Source organism: Cydia pomonella, chromosome 19 (assembly GCF_033807575.1).
Source record: "Cydia pomonella isolate Wapato2018A chromosome 19, ilCydPomo1, whole genome shotgun sequence".
Classification (NCBI taxonomy): Eukaryota; Metazoa; Arthropoda; class Insecta; order Lepidoptera; family Tortricidae; genus Cydia; species Cydia pomonella.
Window position 1 is genome coordinate 8,348,754 of NC_084721.1, and position 26,607 is coordinate 8,375,360.

The 26,607-nt window shown below is 36.2% G+C and overlaps 2 protein-coding genes and 1 long non-coding RNA gene across 3 annotated transcripts; 1 reads left to right on the forward strand and 2 right to left on the reverse strand.

Moving 5' to 3' along the window:
* Window positions 1–958: 958 nt before the first annotated feature.
* LOC133528270 (zinc finger protein 605-like) lies at window positions 959–9,317 on the reverse strand. The gene is made up of 10 exons (XM_061865579.1): window positions 8,873–9,317; window positions 8,496–8,783; window positions 8,142–8,292; window positions 6,270–6,379; window positions 5,049–5,236; window positions 4,012–4,148; window positions 3,214–3,422; window positions 2,584–2,745; window positions 2,136–2,264; window positions 959–1,988 (listed from the first exon to the last, which is right to left on the reverse strand). Exons 1-10 carry the CDS (start codon window positions 9,035–9,037, stop codon window positions 1,776–1,778), a joined length of 1,752 nt encoding a protein of 583 aa, XP_061721563.1. The 5' UTR covers window positions 9,038–9,317; the 3' UTR covers window positions 959–1,775.
* An 841-nt stretch (window positions 9,318–10,158) lies between these two features.
* LOC133528269 (TRAF3-interacting protein 1-like) lies at window positions 10,159–14,617 on the forward strand. Its single transcript, XM_061865578.1, has 6 exons — window positions 10,159–10,402; window positions 10,492–10,609; window positions 10,716–11,815; window positions 11,944–12,102; window positions 13,887–14,098; window positions 14,380–14,617. Exons 1-6 carry the CDS (start codon window positions 10,268–10,270, stop codon window positions 14,534–14,536), a joined length of 1,881 nt encoding a protein of 626 aa, XP_061721562.1. The 5' UTR covers window positions 10,159–10,267; the 3' UTR covers window positions 14,537–14,617.
* A 1,753-nt stretch (window positions 14,618–16,370) lies between these two features.
* LOC133528271 (uncharacterized) lies at window positions 16,371–18,047 on the reverse strand. The gene is made up of 2 exons (XR_009800972.1): window positions 17,811–18,047; window positions 16,371–17,244 (listed from the first exon to the last, which is right to left on the reverse strand). It is a non-coding gene; the product is annotated as an uncharacterized LOC133528271 (long non-coding RNA).
* Window positions 18,048–26,607: the final 8,560 nt, after the last annotated feature.

Here is a 26,607-nt window from a genome sequence, read left to right on the forward strand (position 1 = left end):
TAGGTCAGATTTTATTTTTTCATATAACAAAATTTGAGTAATTCCGTATAGGTCAGAAAATCAAAACTGCTGACGTAAGTGGAATGTTTTAATCCCAATTTCGTCAGGTCCAGTTAGGACAGAAGTTTTTTATTCCAGTTACATCTGATCACATTTGCGTATCCCCCAATTAGCAAGTCAGCCATGAAAGTGGTCTACCACTTTCGGGTGACTATTACTTGACAATCTTGACATATAGAGTCTTAAGTAGTCGACCACATTTTGTGGCTGACTGTACATAAAGTCGTCAGTTTATAAGTAAAATTTATTATTTGCTGCCTCGCAGTGATACCTAATGATAAGGCAGGCCACATACATTATACACGTATTCCACTTCCACGCGAAATTTGGTGATATAGGTATAGTAGGTCATTGGAATTTTTCTGTGCTAAGTGGAAGCTGACGGAAGTGGAATAAGTCGAAAGGGGGGTAATGATTTTATTTCATTAAAGATTTATGTAATAAGACGCATCCTTATTATATGTAAAAGTTTATTAAGAATAGTGATAAAAGGCCCAGTATAGGTGATTTATACAGATTTATTAAAAATAAATGTAGACGAGATTTTTTAAATTGATAATATAGCTCATAATAAACACATATGTAAGATCCACATCTTACTAGAGGATTGAGTGGAGGAATAGCTCTAAGAGGTTTATAAAATATTTTAATCTTAATAAAATGTAATCTTTTATATTCTATTATAACAATGATTATTCTTATTTAAAATATATTGATTCTAGTTAAAATTATAAAATTAACTAACTCATCTTAAACATAACTTATACAACATGGTAATAGTCATTTGTAGCTTCTTATAAATTTGATTTGTTCTTTTATCACCAAACATGTTTCCTTATGTTGGGACATATTTAAAATGTATAAACATGCATTACTGCTTGTATTATTGCTTATAAAGTTCAAATTCAAAATTTATTCGGGTCATGTCTGGCATGTATGCTTAAACAGTAATTCAATTATTATTCAAAACCCTTATAAACAAAACTTAACACTTCGATTACAGTCTAGAGTGTGTTTTAATTACAAACAACAAACATATTGGGAAAATATACGTTCACAACTTGTTGGGATACACAGTCTTTACTTACTGTAAAACTTAACATAATTAACTATCTATGTCATCAATTCATCATTATATGTATCAATAACACAGGAGAGTGCATAATAGCCATATGTACAAAATAAAATCACAAAGTTTCAAGGCACAAGTGTTTCTAACAAAAAGAAATTGAACATAACTTTTACATTATTAGAAAAAACCGATTCTATGCACTACTCATAGCACCGCTAACCACGATTAATGAAGGTGTACAAAACAAAATGCTCGTACTTTTCTGAACATTCACCCTTCTCAATATTTCATACAATATCTAGTCTATTGTAATGTGACTGTATACACATTTAGCTCTAAAATAATAATTAAAATAAATGTCAACTCTGCTATGACGCTGCGACTTTTATTTTCAACTGTTTTCTTATTGCTATAAAGTCTAAAGCCCGGCCTACATCAGCATGTGTTTGACGTGCTGATTATTCTGATCGAGTGCGTGTCCACCATACGTGCGATATTATCATCCCCGATAAACCAGACGCAGAATAGTTTGACGTTCGCGTAGTGGTACTAGTACAGAACAACTTTCTGACAAAGATCTCAAAATAGTTAATTTAGAGATCGACAGTAGCGGGTGCCGAGTTATAAACCCCATCGCTATAGTCTATATCTCCGCGGCGTCGGTGTCGGCGACCTGCGTGAGGATGTGCTTGACGATCTGGTCGATGGTGTGCGTGTCCAGCATGCGCGCGATGTTGGCGTCCTCGATGACGTACAGGAACAGCTGCTTGGTGTTCTCGCGCAGGCGCTGCACGCGCGACCAGCGCGAGCGGTCGGCGGCGCGCGCGCCACATTGCTCTATCACTTTTTCTAGGACCTAAGGACAAAAATATGCGTCAATATTTATATCCACTATGCGTTTTAAGGAAACGTTTTCTTCAAACGTGAAAGTCAACACTTTGGCATTGTCAAATCTACCTTGCTTATAATAAGCAATAAATCCAGAAGAAAAAAAAGTACTCACCACGTCCACGCTCTCGTCGGGCCAGCCGAAGCACTCAAGTTTCTCCATGTCGATGAGCTGCGTCAGCAATTTCTTCAGGCTCTCTGCTAGCTCCTCCTCCGACATTAATGGATTCTCAGTCTTTTCAATCTGTAATTTAATTATTATTGTAAAAAAAACTTTTTCTTTCTGCGCCGAAATAAATAGGTACGAATTCGATCTATACAGATTTTTGGAAAACCCATAAAGCGACAGAATTTTAAGTTTTAGATGATTTGTGACAATGTTTACTTCCATTTGAGGCTACATTTTTAATGACAGAATGAAATAAATTGATTAGAAAAGCCAATGCATTGGCTTTTCTAATCATAGATTTTATCTAAAACAGATTTTATTTTGTCGCCGTCACGTCACGAAAATACAATAAGATTTTATGAATTAAAGGATTTATTACGAGGTGGCACAGTACCTTGAGCGGCACCTCGATCTCGTCGGGCTCCACGTCCTGCACGCCGCCGTACAGCACGCCCTCGCCGTAGCCCTGCAGGATGCGATCCGACTCCGCATCCAGCACGTTCAGGATCGAGTCCAACTCTGATTTCTTCACGCGATCGATCTTGTTGCTGGTGCCCTGAGGATATGGCACGTTTTTGTTTGGTTGAGTTAGATAATATAAATATAATAAGAACCTGTATAAGAAAACACCTCTTGCAGGCTATCTGCAGGCACTAGGTACTGAGATGTCTTGACGTGCACCTTATTGCAAATCATTCCAATACAACGTAACAAAAGTACTCAACCTCAATTGTAAAACGCCTAAATTTGTGTTTCAGATCAGTCTGAATATTATAAAACCTGGACGTCACGCTAAGTCAATATGTGTATACAAGTGTGGTTTGCGCTTCACACAATTGACAGCCGGACTAACGTAAGTCTATACAGAACTATAAAAGTTACCTAAGAATATTTCTTTGCGAATTTTAAGATGGTTTAACCGGCTTTAAGTTAGCCCAAGCGACGCGCACGACGCCAAGTAGGTCCCGTAGTGGTGCGTTCCGCTAGAGTGCAGGTGCACTCGCCGCGCCGTCGCAGCACTCACCAGCACGCGGCGCACGTGCTGCAGGTGCGCGCGGAACAGGTCGGGGTGGCACTTGCGCACGTGCTTGACGAGCTGCTCGCCGCGCACGTAGGCGCGCGCGTTCACGCAGTACATGCAGCGCCGCGGCCGGTCCAGCTGGTGCGTCAGCACGTGCCGCCGCTGGTTGATCTCGTTGTGGAAGCGCTTCTTGCACACGGCGCATTGGAACGCTGCGACGGATGGAACGAATGTTTAAAATACCGATCGTGTTTATAATTAACGCACAGTCGTGCGGATCGGATGCGTGAGCGAAACAACGTTTGGCACGTATGTAGTGTTATCCCTTTCCCTTTCAATTTGAAGCCCTCCTAAAAATAACAAAGAGGATGTCTACGGACGTGCATGGCCCTTCAATTTTCAAGATATATTTTAATTTTATTAGGAACCTTGCGTATTGGATCTGCCACCATGTGGCCTAAACCAAAAACTTTAACTTGACATTGAGCCTTCCCCCCTTACACACTCCCTGTCCTCCGAAGGCCCAGCCATACAAATGAAAATTTTGCCACTGAAATTTGAACCTATGGTGAAGGCTTGATTTTATTTTTTTTGAAAATTTAACGAAACAAAACAAATGTTACTCTTTCCAATACATTTCATCGAACTGAATAAATCCTATAGGTAAGACCTTGGGGCCTTACGAGGCTATAGCAAAAAAGTCGTACAGTATAATAATGGAATTTGCGTCCAATTTAACTAGGTACTTTAAACGACACGTTTTTCTATTGACTGACTCACGCTCTCTCCCTTTATACTCACGTTTGTCATCTAAATGATTCTTCACATGATTGGTGAGGCTCACTTCGCTGCTAAATTCCTTCTTGGAGTATGAACACTCTTCGTATGGGCACAACAGCTTATCCAGTCCCAGGTGCTCACGCTGGTGGATTATCAAGCTAGAATAGGGGAAATTGTAATAATTATGGTAGCATAAATTTCATTTTTGATACAAGCGTTTATCACTGACTGTATTTTTTTTTCAACTGGCAACTATAGTCATTGAGACAATTCTAACAAACCTAAACACAATTAGGTTGCATTGTTTTATCACATAGTTTGTATGGCCACCTCCTGTCTCCATCATCAGATCAGCTCGATGGTACCATAATACTGCATTGTCATCCAATTTCTATATGGTTGCATAATTTCAGCTCAATTGGAAACCGGGAAGTGGGACAAATTTAAATTGCAAGATTTGATTACACACAATGAGACAGGTGAAACTATAAAAGCTGTTAGATAACACTCTCTAGCTACGCGGGTCGGATTGGAACGGAAGGGTTCACAGGTAAGAGGGTTGCCAACCGTAGTGCACGGATTTGCGGTATATTTGTGATAATTGCGGGACTTGGGATATAAAATGAGGGACTCCTTTACCCGGCCTAAGCCAGTGTAGGGTATATTGGCTGTCAACATGAAAGGCATCAAAAATTAAATCAGGTTAACTTTCTAAACAGGAGGCAAGGTAGTGCCGAGCGCGCGGGCGCATGGTGTCCTAGCGCGTTAATCGCGCCCCGCACTCTCAATTTACAACTGAAAGTTCGTTTCAGTGATTAGTGATTATAATATAGTCTAGCCTGAAAACGGGACAATTGCCGTAGAGTATACGTCCCATTGCGGGACGCATACTCTAGGGCTCCAGAAACCAGCTCCAGATTTGTATAATCAATCTGTACTATTCTGTACGTCTGTTACGCCCGAAGATCGCGCTTATGTCCAGGGCTATAACTGCGAAAATCGAAATTCGTCAATCGCGGGCATTACGTGTACTAAAAGTGAACACAGTATCCACAGACCTGGCTTTGGAGTCGAAGGTGCCCCCGCACTTGCCGCACATGTTGCCGGTGTGCTTCACCAGGTGGCGCTGCAGCTGCGCGCGCTGGATGTACGACTGGCCGCAGATCGCGCACTTGTACGGCTTGTCCTCCACGTGGACGAGCACGTGACGACGGATTACCTCTATCGTGTAAGTTGCGTAGCCACACTGTATTCAGAACATGATATTAAAAATAGATGAAAGACAACAAAACAACAATAATTTTATTATTTTGTCAAAAATTTCCTAGACAAGCTTTTAAGACTGACTGTATTCTTCTTTAAATATGCAACTAATACTCATGGAGACAATTCTAATAAACCCAAACACAAGTAGGCTACATTGTTTTATCACAGAGTTCCTGAGGCCACTTCCTGTCTCCATCATCAGATCAGCTCGTTGGTACCATAATATTGCATTGTTACTTAACTTCCATATGTTTGCGAAGTTTCAGCTCAATTGAATAATGGTAAGTGGGTGTAATTTTGCTTGCATGATTTGATTACAGACAATGGGACAGGTGAAACTAAATAAAAGCTTGTAAAAATAACAGATCTTCCGGAAACCAAACTAATCATGGAACAAACTACATACACTGGATCTAGTCATATACACGATAATAGCAATATGGATCGAGCACCATAATGAATACTATCACTCAGGTTATTAATAATTACAATAGGCAGTATTACTGCAATGTTCTGCCACCAGAGTGCAGCACTAGCACCTTTCGTAAACCATAGAGTACCTTAAACTGTTTTTTGACAAGTTTTTGCAGATAATCAAATATGACATTGATGCATCAAGTCGGTTTGTTTAAATAGGGCCTACCGGGAAACACGAAAATCGAAATTTAGTTATCTGGCTCTTCATCGCTTGAATATGCAAGAGTGATAGAGAGGATAGATAACGAAAATTAGATTTTCCTGTTTCGCGGTAGACCGTCAGATTGTGATGGATTGTGGTAGTGACGCCCCCTACGCAGAGTTTCGCGTAATATTCCCTATTGGGTACAAAAACTGCATACTTAAATTGTTGACAAAAGTACACTATTATATATTATTAGCAAGATAATTGTTTTACTTACCCTTTACAATCAATAGCAGCAGAAGAAAAAATACTCAATGGATCATTCAAGCGTACAAAACATATTGAATTATCAACTCAGTAATCAGACATTGCAACTAATAAGATAACTTACCACATCACATTCATATTTCTTTTCTCCATGGATTTCTAAATGCTTGGCCATAGCAGCCCTAGAGCTTGTCACTTTGCTACAGTGATCACACTCAAAATAGTTTTTTGGTTCTGTAAGAAAAAATAAAGTTTTCTTGAATTTTTCTTTCGGACCAGCAACTTCAATTACTAATTAGGTTGTTAAGAATATATATTTACAGTACATATGGTGCTACTTTACCACCCGAGTGCAGTAACTAGCACTATACGGTTGTATGTCGAAAATTTAAAGGGCCATATATGTACTGTAAAGCATTGTACAATATACATGCAAATTTCTTGCGTACTTTTCGCACTTGTATCGTAATAACTTTTTATGTCTATAGACATGGCTGGACCGAACATGTTACAACTATAACACTTATATTTTGTAAGTCATAAAATGCCTAATAAAAAAAAAACAGTTACAATCTTGTAGAAAGCTAAGACAATTCGTCCACATAATGATATAATACAATGTGTTTGTGCACGTATAGTGGAGCAGTTGACCACGTATAGTACGATGAATTCACCCCCCATACTTATGTTTTTTCGCAACCATTTTAAAAATGCACCCCTTAAAAGTTTTAAGGCGCCAAACACGACTGCACTTGATTAATGTACCATTATATATCCATTTACCTATCGCACATTTAAGAAATAATAATCATTCGATAGCTTATGAATTGGGCATCAATTTTAAGCATAAATGTCAAAGAGATTTTTCTACAATTACTCAAGAATTAATAATAAACTTAAAAATAGACTTCAAAAATTTACTTTCTTTTTACATTTTATCTTTTTTATCGGAAACAAGGTCGTTGACCTGTACTTTTTTATTGTTAGATTATAGTTCAGGATATCAGCTAAAAGTCGTTACACGAGTCCAAACAAGACCTTCTGTAATGTGCGTCGAACTAATTCGGGTGGTGGGCAATTATTATTTTTAGAACTAAGTTAACGTTTATTAAAGAAGGTCTTGTTTGGACTCATGTAACTTGTGGAATGTTTTAACTAGGGCTATCATTTTGATGTCAAGTTTTAGCTAACATCCTGTACTATCATTTAACAATAAACAAGTACAGGTCAACGACCTCGTTTTTGAAAAAAAAGATAAGATGTAAAAAAAAAAAATTTGAAGACAATTGACATCTTTGTTATTAATTCTCGAGTAATTGTGGAAAATTCTCTGTGACATTTATGCTCGAAATTGATAGCCTAATTCATAATCTATCGATTGATTATTATTTTTTAAATGTGCGATAGGTAAATTGACAGATAATGGTACATTAACCAAGTGCAGTCGTGTTTGAATGGGTGCATTTTTAAAATGGTTAAGAAAAAACATAGGTATGGGGGGTGATTTGGCGATAAAATTCATCATATTATACGTGGTTAACGGCTCCACTATATGTGCACAAACACATTGTATATTGAGCTTATATTTTAGAATACTCTGTACATTTCTTTTTTTAAGAACAAATAATAATGAATAAAAATGAGCTCTATCTAAAAAGTATGAGACTATAATTTTTTTCTGAATTATTTAGATCATTATTTAAGTTTTAACCAAAGATGCATTGATTAAGTAATGTATGATTGATGTGTATAATCTAAGACAATTTCGTGCTTTGTGGCACTGTACAGCTCCATACATTTTGTGGTAACTCTGATTGTCAAAAGTTGATGTTTAACAATTCAGTGACCACAAAACATATGGCACAGTACAGCGCCATCTGTTTTGTATCTCAAACTGAGGGGCATGTTTTTTTCCTATACTTTATTAATTTTGCAATCAATTCTCTTTGGTTTTAACACAGCAAATTATAACTTAATAAGTTATTTTAATAATCACCTAAGTGAGTCTTCTGGGTGTGAATGATCAGTTTGGAAAAGTTCTTAGTGTGGTAGGTGCAGTGCTTGCAATGGAAATTGTTCTTGTTGATGTGCTGCAGTCGGAGATGAACTATCAAGTTGTCTTTGCGTGAGAATGTGGCGTTGCAAATCTGAAATAAATGTTTGTCAGAATAAATATTGCATTGTCATTAGATTTTCATATATGCATACCTATGCATCTTAGCTTCCAACATTTGACAGGCATGATGACAAATGATAAAACACTGACCATATTAGCCCTACAGGACAGGTTAAATAAAAGCTTGTAAAAATCATATATCAAACAATTGATCAAAATAAATTGATAACTTACTTCACAAGGGAACATTTTAACTCCTGATCCATCACAGCCTTTTTGAGCAATGTGGCGTAACACATGGGCCCGCCTGACAAACTGCTTCTTGCAATGCTCACACTCAAATATCTCCCGTTCATGCACATTTGCAATATGCTCTTTAAGGACTCGGTGGTTCGGGCAGCGGACATTACACTGCTTGCAGCCCACTGCAGTTCGGAGCTTGGAGTGCTCCATCATTAGATGTTTGATATAACTGTTCTCAAACCTGAACTTCTTGGTGCATTGTGTGCAGCTGTACACGGCCTGTTATAAATGAACGCGATGAAATGATAGATATTCCAAAATAAAATAGCTGCATATATAAAACTTAACTTTGTTATCACAATGTTTACCTTTTTGGGATCAAGATCCTTTAGTTTAGCTTGCTTCTTTTGACTGCATATACGCAAATGTTTCAACAAATCACTCCTGCTTTTCAGTTGTGCGGAACAGAAACTGCATTTTATTTTACAATTCTTAGAGCCCGGAGGTCTTCCCAATCTTTTACCTGGTGGCATGGTTACTTAGTATATCATCTGCTCCTTGATAGATGGATATTTACAATAACACATCCAGTTTCTCTCCTTAGCTAATTTTGATATTACTTTCGCTCAGGCGCTGGGCTTGGCGTTGGCTTGGTATAGGGATTCGGGCTGTCGAGTTCGCCACGTCACGTCAATATAATGACATATGTCAAATTAAAAGCCCTAACAGACTACCGCACCGCACCGCGACCATCGTGCATTCTAGGATGAGCGGCGTAATCAACGGAGGAAATCCATGGTAAACCGGCTAAAATCAACTAAAATATGTTTTCCGCAATGATTGAGTTATTTTATTATATCATAAAATATTCATTATCCATTAGCATTTCTATATTTCTATGATGTTAATTTTTAGTGAAGTATCGAAGTTTCAATTAATCGCTATTGCGTTCCGCAGTGTAGAATTATCGATATATACATGACTAAAATCGACAACAAGTCCACATCCCTAAAAACATGCTAAAAATCAACATACGCAGCTTGCCTACCACCTAAATGGCTACGGCCTGAGTATCAAATTTTGTACTGAGAACCAACTGAGAACAGACAACGGGGTGACCTTGCCATAAAAATGAAACTGTGACAAGAACAAACAATTATAGCGCATTCTTTGCTACTCCTACTGAAAGTTCCGTAAGAGCATCTCGTTCGGTGGTAAACGATGTGCTGATATTTGGTGATTCGGAAAACTCTTTCTCGGGCCCGAAATCGGATCTGATAAAGTGTGGATATAATTGGCACTCAACCGCGAATATCAATAATGCACAAGAGCGATAGAGAGGCAGATAACGAAATTTCGTGTTTCGCTCGCATACGTTAGGCACGCAACGTATGCGAGCGGAAGTATGGACACCAATATTAAAATTTTAAAACAATGAAAAATGATAAATGAGTTTAACGGCGCGCCAAATATAAAAACAGTGAAATAGATTAACATAATTATGAGTATTGATTATAGTTTTTTTTTTTTTTTTTTTTTCTTTGTATGGTCTTGAGGGCTTGATTATAGTTATTTGTTTGGTTGGGCTGTTTGGCACGCATGTTCCACGTAAATACACGTCGCGAACACAAATATTACTATAGCAACGAGAAGTAAACAAAGACATGCCAAAGTCATTTATAATACTCATACTGTTTTGGCCAGGTAGTTAGGAAAGTAAGTAAAGAAGTTATACATTGCCTCTATATTCTCAATTATGAGAAATGGAAAAAGAATTGGATCCAAGTATAATCAAAGCCACTCAAACAAGTCTTGGAAAGTACGTGAAACGCCCACCGTTGAGTGATAAGTTATTAAAGAAACCTCCGTTTAGATTCTTACATGATATTATAACGACGGTATGTATTGATTATACTAATAGGACGATGAAGACAATTTTATTAATACTCATATTTAATGACATAGCTATGTAAATATAATTTTGCAGGTTTTAAAGACTACTGGATTTTTCGAAGGACTATTTGAAGAAGATGAACTTGTTTCCGATAATGTTAAAGATAGAGAGAGTAAAATATTATTTCTTAATAAAGTTATATCCGTGGTTGGTAAGTCGCTTTCTCTTCCCATTTCATCTGTCCAATGAAAAAAACCCATTGTAGGTATTTCCTTTTTATTATTCTATTATCTATTAATCAATTGATTTCCCTACAGGTTTAGCCAATGGCAAACCATTATCGGTGAAGCCATCCAAAGTAGTTGCAGGGCAGGAACCTGATAAAACAAATGAGCTGCTTCAATGTTTGGCTCAAGTTCTTGAGAAAAAAATATCCTCTGATGAAGCTGTAAGAAAATATAAGGAGGGGGCAAAACCAGTACAAACAGTAGATACCAAAACTAAGGAACCTTCAAAAGCTGTTAAGAAAAGTACAGATTCAAATAAACTTACGTCAAGAAGTAATGAGAAATTGACTAATCAGAAGAAAGAGAAAAGGGATGGGTCTTTGGTCAAAACCGGGACGAAAGAAAAAGTTAGCAAATTAAAAGACAGAGAAAGTACACTCAAGCAAGAACCACCTCCAAAAATATCAACACAAAAACCAAAAGTAATTAGCAAAAAGCCCTCAGTTGAAAATACAAATCAGCAGCCTGACATTAATAATACCCAGCCTAATAAGAAATTGTCAAAAACGTCTAGTAAAGATTTAACTAAATCATTAGTTAATAAAGATGAAGACCAGGAAAAAAATGGAAAGGAGTCAGAAACTGTTAAATTAAACCCAGAGTCCGAAGCACCACAAGAATCTGAGACAGAAGAACTAGTAAAAGAGAAGCTTGATACTTCTTACACAATTGCAGACACAGACTTAAATTCTTCATCATCTCATGATTTATTGGAAACACAAAATAAATTGGAAGAAAACCAGGAAATTAATCTTAAAACTCCTCATTTCCCTGACCCAGTAACTACTGAAGAAGACCATAGGGACACACAAGTAAAAAACGAAGAAAAAGTAAATGAAAATTTGCATGATAAACAAGAATTAAACGTGAACAAAATACAGAATAACATAAATAATTTTCGTCAGAACAGTGTGGACACCACAGAAAAAAATAACGAAAATAGAGTTATTTCAGCAAATAAGAATTCAATAGTGCCTAGTCAGCCAGTCAGGCCAACAAGCGTGAGGCCTTCATCATCAAGGCCTGGTGCGCCGCGGTTGAGGGACAAACATAGTGGGACAGCGCAAGCTTCTGATAATTTACTTGTGGGTAAAGTAAACATCATTACCGAAAACGCGCCCAATGAAGAGGCAAGTAGATATGGTACTCGTACCTACCTAAAGAGATTCTTCTTATATTATGTATTACATCCTATCATTGACATATATATATATAGGTAAATGCATCCTACACATTCTTATATTAGAATTCGTTTTAGGAGGAAGACGCAAGCATCATTATTGTGGATCAACCACAATCTCATAATACATCTGCAGAGCAACCAGACCAGCTTGCAATAAATCAACATGGTCACTTAGTTCAACAGATTTTGGATTCACAAAAAGAGTTTTCTCAAGTCTCTGGCAAAACCGAGATTGTAAGTTTCAAAAACTTGCTTTGCACATCAGGCCGGTTTCAGAAATGTTAAGGCAGGGTTTATACTCGTAACTCTATAGAAAATAAATCATACGTGTAATTTTTTCGTATTCTGTCATGAAAAGAATAAAAGAGGGACATACCTAATAACTACTTAGAATGCATATGCCCTGAAACTCTTTACCAGGTACAGCTATGCTTCAGTGACACCACTCGTGTTCCCAACCAACGTGTCCCTCCCGCAGCATTCCCAGCGTGGTGCACCACATCAACACGCTGGGCATTTGCTTTTTTGTCCAAAGTTACCTCGATTTTGGGATTATTCCCACTAGTTACTACCAAGTTGTTACCAGTGGTAACTACTGGGATTTTTTTCCCAGTAGTTACCACCAAAATTTGGTTAGCGTTCAATACTAATAAAAACAGACAGACAGACAGACATATCTGGGGACATCACGAAGTTTTGTTTCACATGTCGCGCGGTGGTGCCAGACATGTCGAGCGAAGTCCGGCAACGTCGCGCCACTTCACCCGACATCACTGGCGACGTGTCGCGCGATGTTGCCAGACATATCGAGCGAAGTCCGGCAACGTCGCGCCACTTCACCCGACGTCACTGGCGACACGTGTCGCGCGATGTTGCCAGACAAGTCGAGCGAAGTCTGGCAACGTCGTGCCACTTCACCCGACGTCGCTCGCGACACGTGTCGTGGGACATTTGTCCCCTAGTGTATCCTTGGCTTTATTGTCGATGGCACTTATGCCATTATCAACGATGCTCCTATGATGCATGCATCCATGCATGGGATTATAATACGTGTTAACTTTTAGTCGCTACGGCGGCCTATCCTAATCCTACGCGCCAATAGAGATTCAATCAATGTTGTTAAAGTCTTATTTATTTATTTATTTTTAAGTAAAGTAATATTTTAATTTTGTTTTATTTGGAATTATTACCTTATATTAATTATTACATTTTTTTTCCTTTTTGCCATCAACCTCGAGAGCATGAGAGAATTTATGTTATTAATTGTGAAGTTACCTATGAAACCGGGATCTTTTGACAAGGGCGCTTACGCCATACTGCGTAGCGCAGCGTTGTATTTATATAGGAAACTCGTTGATAATGGCGTAAGCGCCATCGACAATAAAGTCCCTTTCAATAAATAACATCAAAATTATACGAACGGACAAAGAAATCAGTCAAAGACCGATTTTTTTATTACCTTTAAGGCAGTTTACTGAAACAGTAATCGACTTATAATTAAACGAATAACTAATTATCTTATAATTAATTATACTTTTAATGAATTATTCATTAAAGCACTCTATATGTATACTGTTTTTATTAGTATTTAACGCTAACCAAATTTTGGTGGTAACTACTGGGAAAAAAATTCCAACCTTTTACCAGTACCTGCTGGGCCACCACTACTACTCCTCCTCCTCCACCTCTACTAGTTACCACCAACTTGGTTTGGTGGTAACTACTGGGATTTTTTTTTCCAGTAGTTACCAGTGGTAAAAGGTGGGAAAAAAATCCCAGTAGTTACCACTGATAACAACTTGGTGGTAACTAGTGGGAATAAACCGATTTTGGGCTTATTATATGGATCATATGGATGCATGTGTCTAAAGAGGGACATTCGGTGCATATGCATTAAATCAAGATAGATTGGAGAAAGTGTACGCAAAGACGGCATTTGATTCCAACGCCTACTAACCTTTGGGGTCTGACAGAGTCGAGCCTTAGTAAGATATCGACTTTTTTTATTTTAACACTAGGAGTGGCAATTTGGAGCCCAAAAGGCGCGAGAAGCATCAAATCAGGAGATAGAGCAAGTCAAATTTAATATTCAAGCTGTTTCGCGAGCTGCGAATCCACTAGGAAAGCTTCTTGACCACATCCAGGAGGACGTAGAGGTGATGCGCCAAGAACTGCAGCAATGGACAAGAACTTATGATGAAACGTCTAAAGAACTATCCAAGCAGAAGGCGTAAGTAAAGTTAGCCTAGCTGATGGCATATCCTATTACTGATACAATGGAGTGACAAAGATGCTAAATAAGCGACGAACACTCAAATTTTTATAACTATTTCGTGTAATTAATTTCGAACATTCGAATATTTAGCCAACTTAACATGTATGGTGCTGACTATACTGTACCATCTTAAAACATTAATGCAATTATATAACTTGGTGTATTTAAGTGTAACAAAAATTAAATATAGCTGCTGTGTGAGCCCCATTATATAAAATGTCTTCTTTTTTTTTCAGAGCTAACGATGATTCTCTGCTACCCCTACATACAAAGATTAAAAACCTAGATGCAGACATAAAAGAAAAACTAGACAAAATAGATGATCTAAAGATCGTTATACACAAAAATTCATCTAGAATTGAAAAACTACTAGCAAGTGGGAGTGTGCAATAATGTTAAATATTTTGTATATTAGTTTATATTCCTCTTTATAATAATAATAAAAATATAGAGGTAGAAAGTGTAGAAACCGTAGTTTTCGTTATTAACTTAACTTAATTGTCCATATTTTACTCGCATAGAGTAGACTGGGTACGTTGTAACAGGGAAGGGTTAATACAGCTCAAATATTTACCAAACCAACTACACGAGACTACAAGAACCAATAGACCGCGAGCCAGGAACAATTTTCATGACCAGTCGCCTCCCGGCTGAAAACTCGTGTAGTGGTTAATGGCTAGGTATGATGAACCCTCGTGGGCGTCAGCTGCCGCTCCATTGGTGGGTTGAGAAATGGCAGCCACCGAAAAACGTAAAACAAAAAAAAATGTCATCGCCTCCCGTTTGATACTTTGTCAAATGATAGTTCAGATGCTGTTGTTAATTAAAAAATCGTCAGCCGGTTATATCGCGGTGGTAAGAACATCAGCTGGTCGCATGAACATGTAAAATATATCCGCTATACCTTTTATGACAGCAATAACAAATCATGAAACTTTGCATGTAGCATTTCATCAGGCGTAAACGCCTGAAAAGCCATCAACGGATTACGCAAATCACACATTACGCATACTTTGCAGCACATAAAGTGGTAAGGCGCATATTTTTTACTTGTTCATTTTACAGCTGAAAGTCATTCCACCGCGATAGAACCGGCTGACAGTTTTTTAGTTTAAAACAGCATCTAAACATTCTAAACTATCATCTGACAAAGTATCAGCTGGGAGGCGATGACTGACGAAATATGCGCCTGGACGCGGTCTACAAGGACGCAAGGACTTACGAGGCTACTGTATTGACTGCTCGAAATAATTATTAATTTTATGTACGGTACTTATTACAATCATTGTATTGCGTTTGACCATGAAATTTAACGAAGTTATTTATTGTTGGTTTTACTGGGATTTGTTACAACCGTCCCCGTTTACTGTTATACTTAATTATAACATAACCGATCTCGACTTGTAACAATAGCACGCAAATAGAATGTAAAATTAACCATCTACGTAATTCCCCAAATAGAGCTGTGATAGCAAAGACACGAACAATAAACTTTTACTACCGTACCCTGTCTACCTACCCTATAGGTATTATGATACACATCAAATGTTGTCCCAAAAACACTGACAAACCATATATCAATATAGTATACATAATTTTGTCCCAAATTACTACTTACTGGGATTTTTTCCCACCTTAAATTACTAAAGTGAATATATATGTCTAAAATTAAAAGGTTAAAATGAAATGATGTTTGATTAATTAATCATATTAATATAATCTAAATAGAGGCAAACATAATATCATACAGACCTAATGCTTAAAATTAGCCTCAATGTTATATTTAAATAATCTAATCAAAGTCATTCTAATACACTGTACAATATAGTAAGGCATAACCTTTTGGGAAACGGTGAAAGAGACTAATCTGAGCCAGTAACCGCTTCCACTTTTTAGTCATGCTGTTGAGCGATGTTGGAAACCCAAAACTACTGAGAGACAGCGGCACAGGCCATCTCTTGCCTCGTTGGGAATACTGCGTATTGCACTCAAACTATATATTGTATATTGGACATATACATACGCATGTGTCGGGTATCAAATCAAAGCAGATTACACATTTATCAGATGTTTAAAACCTGTAATATTTAAATATTTAGTTAAAAGATTTTTAAAACTGGAGTGTTTTTCCATGGTCCATTTTTTTTATTTAAGTGTTTTTGTCGCAATTAGTTCATCCGTTTTTGTATGAGGCTAAATTATGGTTGATTTTTTTTATTGTTAACTCATAAAACTTAAATCTTATAAATTCATACAGATGAATTATTTATTTGTTATAATGAAATAAACAAATCTTAATCTGTATACATCTGTATCATATATTTCATAGGTTTCATCATTTTGCAAATGGTCTAACATTTAAATATTCATACTCATCCTATCTCATGACACATTACTTAATATATCTAATATGTTTTTATGCTGTGTATTTACATCAAATTGATCATTTCAATTCATCAAATTTGCAGATAAAATTTTATTATATTAATTTAATGAATTATGATGTACTATACTATAACTGTACTGTATAGGTAGAGTCAGACCAAAATAACTATGCAGCGATTGTTATTGTTATTTAAACTTCATAATTTCATGGAAGTTTGATGTTTAAAATAACACTTGCATCTCTGCTAAAAAAATCACTGCAGAGTTATCATGGTCTAACTCTACCTTCCTTCAGCAAGTGTACAAAACTTTAATTTAAATACTAATAAGTAATAATACATAAAATAAATTATCTTGAATTACAACAAAAAATATTTTATGGGCTGTAAAACACATAGCCACAGATATATGATCAATATATATTATTGACAATAACTAATGCAAGCTTTAGATAATACAGGATAATGGTCTATGTTGTAGGAATACTAAAAATTGAGATTGTTGTGACATTATTTTGGTACAGGAGGATGTGGAGGGCCATTTGAGCTATTGTCACAATGGCTCAGTAGACACCCACGCCGTTGGCCAAGTCTGGCCGGATATTGGCGTACCATTTTTGCTGCTTGTTCAATACGCATCACAAGCCTATGTTGGCTTTCCAGTTTCTCTAAACAACTTTTGCAAATAGTTTTAGGCAGAGGATCTGATTGAGATACCTGAAATAGAAAACAAAACACAAATAATAACCAGGTCCATATAAATATTAAGAATAATAGCAGCTAGCAGTGGAAGGGCATTGAAAGGACTTGATATTTTGATATTTGGAGTTTGGAGATATTCACACTTTATTCTAATTGCCTATAGACCTGCCACCGGTAAATCTGAGAACATGAAGAAATAATCTGAGCAGTCAATATTAATTACAATTGATAGTGGTTACACGAAGTAAGTTCTCAAGTAGTTCATGAGCATGAAATGTAAAATTCAACTTTGGCTGCTAACTGTATATTGAACGAAGATTACGGGTGTTGCTTGAATGATTACGTAGTTAAAAGCAAACTCAACATATACAGTCTAGTATAGTAATACCATTCAAAACAAGTCTCCTTGAAAGTTAAATCAGTTAAATGTGTTATTTTTAGTTAGTGACTTAGGACACGTATAGGTACTTTAAAATGAGAGAAATAAAGTCTGCATAGACAAATAATAATTCTAGAATCATTAAATTACAAACTAACATATAGAATTGACGACAAGGATATAAAATAAACAAATAACTTACGTTTATTGATAGATGCCTATTGATTTTCTCCGATATGCACAAACGTATACCTTCTTCGCCATAAATATGAAGAACTACGCGATGCATTTCAGAACATAAACGGCAAATAAATCCTGTTAGTACTGCTTTATCTAGACTACCCATAGTGGAAGGGAAATACTCGGTTAAAAAACACTAACAAACTTATTAAGCAATATAACTAATATTACTTTTATGATGGAATTAATCTACAACACTTTTTTTTTTTTTTTTTTTTTTTATGGCATCGCGCTCCTGGCGCATTCAGCCAAACGAGTAAAACGGGGAAACGGAATTAAAGGATTACATTATAACGGATATGTCGGAATTTGGACAAGGATCAGGGAATGGTAATATATTATAATAAATTATAATTTTATATTATGACGTGAAAGGAATGAATACAATGATTTAAATATATATGGAGAAGAATTATTAATATACAGGAGTGTTCTAATAGATGTGGGAAACGGAACTTTTAAATCTGACAGCTGTCTTAATAATATAGAACGGTCATACAGGTTACAATTACCTGAAAAGAATATATGATTAAGATCAGCGGGATCAGCTCCACAAATACATGCGGAACTGGCCACGCGATTTTGTAGTTTCAGGTGTTCCGGTGTACATACGTGACCCAATCTCATTCGAATTAACATACTGGTTGCAGGCTTTGGCAAAGAGATTTTTGCAAACCAAGGTTTGGCAGGAATTGATCTTTGTATGCTCCGATAATGTAACGCAGTGGCACCCGCACCAGATGCCCATAATTTTGTCCATTCCTTTCTTAGGTATATTTTAGGCAGTGCCAACAGGTCTTCAACAACATTCTTAAATGGAAACATGTCTCCAGAACTAATGGCATCTCGAGCTAAGTCATCCACCCTTTCATTACCTTTAATCCCTCTGTGTCCAGGGATCCAGGCAATGGAAACCGAGTAACCTTTAAGATGACATTTTTGAAGTAGACTACGGATTTGATAAATAATTGGGTTATTAGATTTAGATTTGAAAGGAAATTTAGATATTGATTGAAGAGAACTTAAAGAGTCTGAAAAAATGACTGTTTTTTTAAGATGCATTATGATGATAAACTCTAATGCTTTAAGGATTCCAAAGCACTCACCACTATACACAGAGGATTCTGGAGGCAATTTTATCTTTTGGTAAATATTAGATTGAATGTGAAGCACACCAATACCGACACAACCATTGGTGGACATCTTAGAAGCATCTGTATACATATGGTTAGCACCCTGACAATCAGTATCAATAAAACTCAGAAATTGTTGATTTTGATCTATATCATTCTTTGATATACCTATATCCAGGAGAACTGGTGGAACTAGTATAAGAGACTCATATTCATGCTGAAAAATGGGAAGTGATGAAGAGCTAACAGTGGGAGCTGAAATAGATTTAAGTTTTTGAAAACTTTTGATTAAGCAAGGAGGGCTCATCTACAACACTTGTCTTCGACGTATTTTTTCTAGTCTTGTTTTGTTATATTTTTTTTTTTTCTTCTAGTCTAGATGTATTTGTAGGCCAAGGTCACAATACATACAGCCAACGACAGCACGACGCAACGTTTAACAAGAGAACTGCAAGCGCTTGAAATCAATAATTTCGCTAACTGCCGTGATAAAATTACACTAGGTATTTTAATTTCTTTTGATTAACTTTAAATAAAAAATATTTAACATTTAAATAACAATTTTGGAATATTTTGTCTTTAGCTTACACTTGGCTTTATTTATTGCATTTCTTTCCATACCCTATATCGCAAAAGAAAGTGCCAGAGTTGACATACTAATTTACCCATATATAATAGATTGGCCGTGTGTAATTCATGAATTTATTTATTTCAACATAAACTTACAGTGCATCACCAAAACGTTTACATGAGAGTTTTACATATAGGTACGTTATTTATATCTAAGACATTAAAATATTAAGAAACAAAAATAAAGAAATAAACAATGTCAGCTATGGATAAATAAATGAATACACATACACACTATACAGTAAAATAAAATAATTAAATCACAATAAAAAAATGTTAGTTCATTTCAATTAAATAATCAAAATTGACACAATTAAATTAAATGAGAGCTATCAAATTACAATAAAACAATGAAATAATAACAATAAAATAAATTAATCATATAAAATAATATTTAAACTTTGGAGACATTTTCTGCAAAATTCACCAACATTATCTGCGAAAACATCAACGTCATGACCCTCAATAGCCATCACATTAAAAAGGGCAAGTGGCCGGGGCGTAGGCGTGTTGTCGGCCTGGCGGGTGCGCGCACGCAGCCACGCGAACAGGCGGCGGCGGCGCCGTGGCGGTAAGGTCCGACCGAGATCTCGGTCTCGGTCTCGGTCTCGGTCTCGGCATTCTCGGCCAAAAATCGAGCCGAGATCTCGGTCTCGGCTCTCGGCCAAAATCGGCCGAGATTCCTGCCGAGACCGAGACTAGGCAATGAGTTATCATTGGTGAATTTGAATTTTCCGCGCACGAGCACCGGGATCTAAGCCACCCGTTGGTTGCATCGCCCGATTTGTGTGACGTTTTTTTGTGATTTTGATTGGTTTAGTACCCACATTTTAAGCCAATTCCTTATCAAATACTAAGTGTTGGGATCGGATAGGCGCGGTTGCAAGTAATGACTTGTTCATTTCATTTGGGTCATTCGTCGTTTTAATAAGATAAGTTTTTTTATGACTCTTAAATGACTTAACCGACCATATTCTAAATGATTTTCCTGAAAAATTATTTGCTTATGAAGCTTTATTATTTAGATATTTTGGAAGTGGTTTTGCTCTCCCGGTTCAAAAGTTAGAGGAGATCACACAATTTTTTTTGGAGCAATTATTTCCAAAAATATTGACTAAATAAAAATAAAAAAAATTTAACAATCTTTATGTATTTTTAAAGACCTATCTAATGATGAACCACATGAATTATTTTTAACTTTTAGTTACATTTGTATGGAGTATATATTTGAAAATATATTTTACAATTTTTATTCTAAACTAAGAAGCAACTTACATAATACATTTACACCTACGTTCTAAATTTGTTTATAAAATATATTGTATAGTTTATGAGTAAAATGGCTGTGACATACGCACAGACCGACAGACATAAGGACGTGACAAAACTATAAGGGTTCCATTTTTGCCATTTTGGCTACGGAACCCTGAAAATACTATTTAATAGCGCTACGAATTGATTACCTATGATAACTTTTTGCTGATAAATTGTCGAATTTCGATATTCAAAACATTTTAGTACAAAATTCGTATTTTTTTTTCTATTTTATAAATTCTCGGTCTCGGTCTTGGCCGAGAATCCCATTGAATCTCGGTCTCGGTCTCAGCCGAGACAAAAAAAGCGTTCTCGGTCGGACCCTACGTGGCGGCAGGGCATTCACGGCGTCCGACACCGTCCGCTGCACTGGCACATGCAGGCCCATTCGTTCTAGTACGGCTGAATTATTTAATCTGTTGTGTACAACTCCATGGTAATGTATCAACAAAAGCAGTTTTCGTCTCAGTTATAGAAAGTGAAGACCTAACATCCCTGAGACAAAACGGGAGGGGTAAAGATAAAGGTAATAGCCATAGGACCTGCTGTACAAATAATTGGTGTGTATTCAGAATTCAGAAGGCCTACCGCGAACCATTTATTTCTTTAGTTTGTTTATTTGCCTCTCTATTTCTGTCAAGAGTGATAGAGAGGCAGATAACTATGTACTGCGAAAATACAAAACTCGTCATTTGCCTCTTTAATTATAATTTCTACAGAACAGATAGTCTTTCTATGGCTAAGGTGTCAATGTTAACTCCTTTACCGCATATGCAGCCATATATGGCAGTTATAATATTCAACTCTATTGATAGCTCCTAAAGTTAAAATTTACACAGAATATATTTTTTTTACATGAAGGGGTTAATTTTTATAACAAGGTGAATATTAAGAATTTTTATAACTAAGGTCATTGTGGAGAAGACCGTCTACAAGATCTTTCGTGGCTTTAAACTCTTGCGTTTGTGTACATACCCAATAGGGTGGGTCGTTTATGTACGGAGCAATTTTTTTTGTATTTTTTTTCTAATAGTGATAAAAAGTTGACCCACGCTGAAAGGTTCAAAATTCGGGAAAAAAAGTTTTGTATTTAAGTCTTTTGTGTCTACCCGCGCGGCCGCGCAACGACTTTGAAAATTTCAAAATTTCACTAATATCTGAGATAGCATTTTTATAAGAATTCTTCCAAAAATAAGGTGTATTATTATATAAAATGCAACATACATTAAAAAAAAAGGATATTTATTCAAAAGCATATAGTATACACGATTGTGAAATTAGTATCCAAAACGGTAAAAAAGCGTTAAAATCCTTTCTGCTTTCGAATCTTGGCATGATTTTTCGGCTCTGTTTTTTTTGTCTATAACATACCTTCCCTAGCGGTTTTATTGCATACTTCAGACTTCAGTAACCGTCTTTACCACCCTCTCCACAGCTTGTGTATGACATGGCAGCCGCAGGAAAAGTTATTTCATCATTGCCTCTTGACTCCACCAGAGAAAGTAGGGCTTGATCTGTAACATTGCGTAGTATCGGAGATTGGGTGTATTTTTCCTGCCATTCAATCAGATTAGTATAACACGCAGCCGATTAATCTTAGATACTTGGAACACACGAAGATTAGGACCAGAAGTAGGACCATTTCTAGCTTTCAAAATACACCTGGCAGCAAGCTCTCGTACGTGCTTCTGAGGCTCGGTTAACAAAGCCAGGATTAGGTTTTCCGGGTAAGCGAAATATGCTTTTTGTTTTATCACGGGATCAACCACCTTTAAAGATTTGCAGAAAGGTATCTAGAATCTGAGATCAGTTTCCATAAGTGTCTTGCCCCGTCTTTACACAGAGGGTGTCTTTTGATATCAAACCAGATGGGACTGATGTGAGCGTAAACTTTGACTACAAACATAGCTAACTAGTTAATTTAAATTATGCGGTGGGTTGGCCTTTGTAAGTAAGCTCCGACCGAGAATGCTTTTTTTGTCTCGACCAAGACCGAGACCGAGATTCAATTGGATTCTCGGCCGAGACCGAGAACTTATAAAATAGAAAAAAAAAAGACGAATTTTGTACTAAAAATGTTTTATAATTGAAATTCAACGATTTATCAGAAAAAAGTTATCATAATCAATTCGTAGCGCTATTAAATAGTATTTTTAGGGTTCCGTAGCCAAAATGGCAAAAATGTAACCCTTATAGTTTCGTCATGTCCTTATGTCTGTCGGTCTGTGCGTACGTCACAGCCATTTTACTCAAAAACTATACGATATATTTTATAACCTTTGGAACGTAGGTGTAGGTGTACATGTATTATGTATAAGGTCCGACCAAGAATGCTTTTTTTTGTCTCGACCGAGACCGAGACCGAGATACAATTGGATTCTCGGCCGAGACCGAGACCGAGAATTTATAAAATAGAAAAAAGACGAATTTTGTACTAAAAATGTTTTATAATTGAAATTCAACGATTTATCAGAAAAAAGTTATCATAATCAATTGGTAGTGCTATTAAATAGTAATAGTAAAATGGCAAAAATGTAACCCTTATAGTTTCCTCATGTCCTTATGTCTGTCGGTCTGTGCGTACGTCACAGCCATTTTACTCAAAAACTATACGATATATTTTATAACCTTTGGAACGTAGGTGTACAGTATGTATTATGTAAGTCGCTTCTTAGTTTCGAAAAACAATTGTAAAATATATTTTCAAATATATACTACATATAAATGTAACTAAAAGTTTAAAAAAATCATGTGGCTCATCATTAGATAGGTATTTAAAAATACATAAAGGTTGCTAAAAACGTTTTCTTGATTAAGTAAATACTTTTGGAAATAATCGCTCCAAAAAAATTGTGTGATCCCCTCTAACTTTTGAACTGGGAGAGCAAATCCATTTAAAAATATCTAAATAATAAAGCTTAATAAGCAAATAATTTTTCAGGCAAATTATTTTGAATATGGTCGGTTAAGTTAAGACATTTAAGAGTTATAAAAAAAACTGATCTTATTAAAACGACGAAAGTGCCACTAACGGCTTTTTGTATTGTATGAAGGTACGAAACCTTCCATTATGCGTGGTCCGACACACACTTGGCCGGTTTTTTCAGTACGGATGTGGACAAAGAGAGGTACAATAACAATAATCAAAATAAAGAGTTCTATACTGTAAACCAAAATATCCGCCACAGGTGTCGTTTTAGTACATACCTACTGCTTTGCGTTTTCCCGTTAACACAAATATATTTAGTATCAAAATATCCAGTGTCATCTTCTACTCACAACAAGTTAATCTAAGTTACATCCCGATAACAATATACACTTATTTATTCATCAATAATAATAACCACAAAACGAAAAGACCCAAATGAACTAGTCATTTCTTGCAACCGCAACTATCCGATCCCAACACTTAGTATTTGATAAGTAATTGGCTTAAAATGTGAGTACGAAACCAATCAAAATCACAAAAAACGTCACACCAACTGGGCGATGCAACCAACGGGTAGCTAAGAAACAGGCGCTCGTGCGGGGAAAATTCAAATTCACCAATGATAACTCATTGCCTATTCTCGGTCTCGGCAAGAATCTCGGCCCATTTTGGCCGAGAGCCGAGACCGAGATATCGGCTCGATTTTTGGCCGAGAATGCCGAGACCGAAACCGAGATCTCGGTCGGACCTTATTTGTAAGCTATCGGGCGTAAGACATTTTTCCTGGAGAACGATGAGACAAAACAGGAAGACATTCGCCATTTATAACAGCTGATACTATGTCGTACAGGTAACGTCGGTCAGAATCAGAACAAAAATACGACAATTTGTTGTTCTTCTACTGCTTATCTCCATTATAAAGCACACTTCCAATAATAACAGTGAAAATAACGATTAAAATAATAACAAGAAGTTGCTATCACTAAAACAATGCGTCGTGATATACGCGCGTGTTAGATTATTATTTATAAAGTACCTGGGCGACCGAGCTTTGCTCGGTTATAACTATTTATTGTAATATGGTGGTGTATAGGTAATAATCTTAACTAAATTTTTTTACTAAATTAAACTTGTCTAAAACAATAAAAATTAAAAAATTATATATAAACTTGAACATATAAAAAAAAAGTAAATCACCGGGCGAGATTCGAACCCGTAACACTCGTTTCTAGCCGTCCGCGTCTTAACCCGCTGGACCAGACGGACGGACAGTGGCCTGCGGCACGAAATTAGCGACCATATTCGGCGACGAAAGAAAAACGCATGAAAACTCGAAAACACGCGTTTTCCCAAACATAAGACTAATCTAGATCGATTGTTTACCCCCAAAAACCCCCATACTTATACCAAATTTCAGCGAAATCGTTAGAGCCGTTTCCGAGATCCCTGAAATATATATATATATATACAAGAATTGCTCGTTTAAAGTTAAAGGTATAAGATTATGTATAGAACTGACCTGTTTCTCTTTGACGTCCAATGTTGATAAATATTCACTATTTAAACACTTAACTCAATATCACGTGAAGTTTACACCATTTGTGAGGTACGATACGAAATCACGGTTGATTAGAGAAACATGGGTAGTGGGTAGTGGTAACTTTGAGACAGTAGTTAACCTACTAATAAGATTTGTAAACTATTTAAAAGTGATTATATTAAGTATTAATATTACTTATTAGAAATTATGTATAACGGAGTTTATTGAAAAGATGTTGTGATCATTTTAGTCTGCATTATTCGATAAATAGATATGGTACATGAGAAGATACGTTTGTGACGTCACTTCTCGAACGACAAATGGCATGATCAACCAGTTGCGAGTGGCTGGTTAGCAGTGGATATAAAAGGGCCCGACCCGATTCATTTGGATAATTCTCATTGTCATTCTGCTTTGCGCTGCAGCACTGAGTTAATCGTCGCCACAGGAATATTGAAAGTTAGTAATACTATGTTGATAATTATTTTAAATGTTTATGTACTTACCTGATAATTCATTTGATGGATTAATTAGTCAATAATTAGTTCAATCATATCTTGGTCAATTATAAAGTATTAGTTATTGTATTTATTAGTTGTTGATGATAAGGTGAATAAATAGGATTATTAACTTTAATAAAAACGTTTTATTTTCAATTATATTTGTTCATTATTTAATTGATCAAACTAGTAACCCAAATAGCATCTAGTGATTGTTTTAGCAGTTTCAAATAATTCTGAATCAAGGTAAATAAATTACTTGATGACAAATTATGCCTAATTTATACAGTTAACTTAGTATTATCAAGCAGTATTGAGAATTGAACGTGATACTGACTATTAATTCTGTTTTAATTACTTGTTTACATAACAGTGGGGTTTGCTGTCATCTACTCGGACATCTATTTTAACTTGGTATTCTCACACGCGCATCGTATAATTTGCGACCCTCCCCCGTGCCCCCTTATCCTCCTGCAGGTGTTACCATGGCTCACAGTATTATTTTATTATGTTAGATATATATTTATAAATTATTATTTTAGATGTAAAAAAAAAATTGTAAATTGCGTTTTTCGAAAAATTTAAACGCAATGCGCGGGTAGTAAGTAGTAAAAAAAATATTCTGGTGTTTCTTTTTGTCAGGATCACCAATCCCGCACTATTAGAAATCGTAAATAAATTTTTTTATTTTTCGACCCAACCTAATACCCAAC

Bases quoted from the DNA above. Each gene is read 5' to 3' on its own strand.
- LOC133528270 (XM_061865579.1), bottom strand. From the start codon at position 9,037: ATGCCACCAGGTAAAAGATTGGGAAGACCTCCGGGCTCTAAGAATTGT. The intron at 2,746-3,213 runs GTGAGTGCTGCG...CCATATCCTCAG, and splicing joins AGCACGTGCGCCGCGTGCTG to GGCACCAGCAACAAGATCGA. The intron at 1,989-2,135 runs GTGAGTACTTTT...TTTTGTCCTTAG, and splicing joins CCGACGAGAGCGTGGACGTG to GTCCTAGAAAAAGTGATAGA.
- LOC133528269 (XM_061865578.1), top strand. From the start codon at position 10,268: ATGGAAAAAGAATTGGATCCAAGTATAATCAAAGCCACTCAAACAAGT. The intron at 10,610-10,715 runs GTAAGTCGCTTT...ATTTCCCTACAG, and splicing joins TAAAGTTATATCCGTGGTTG to GTTTAGCCAATGGCAAACCA. The intron at 12,103-13,886 runs GTAAGTTTCAAA...TTTTAACACTAG, and splicing joins TCTCTGGCAAAACCGAGATT to GAGTGGCAATTTGGAGCCCA.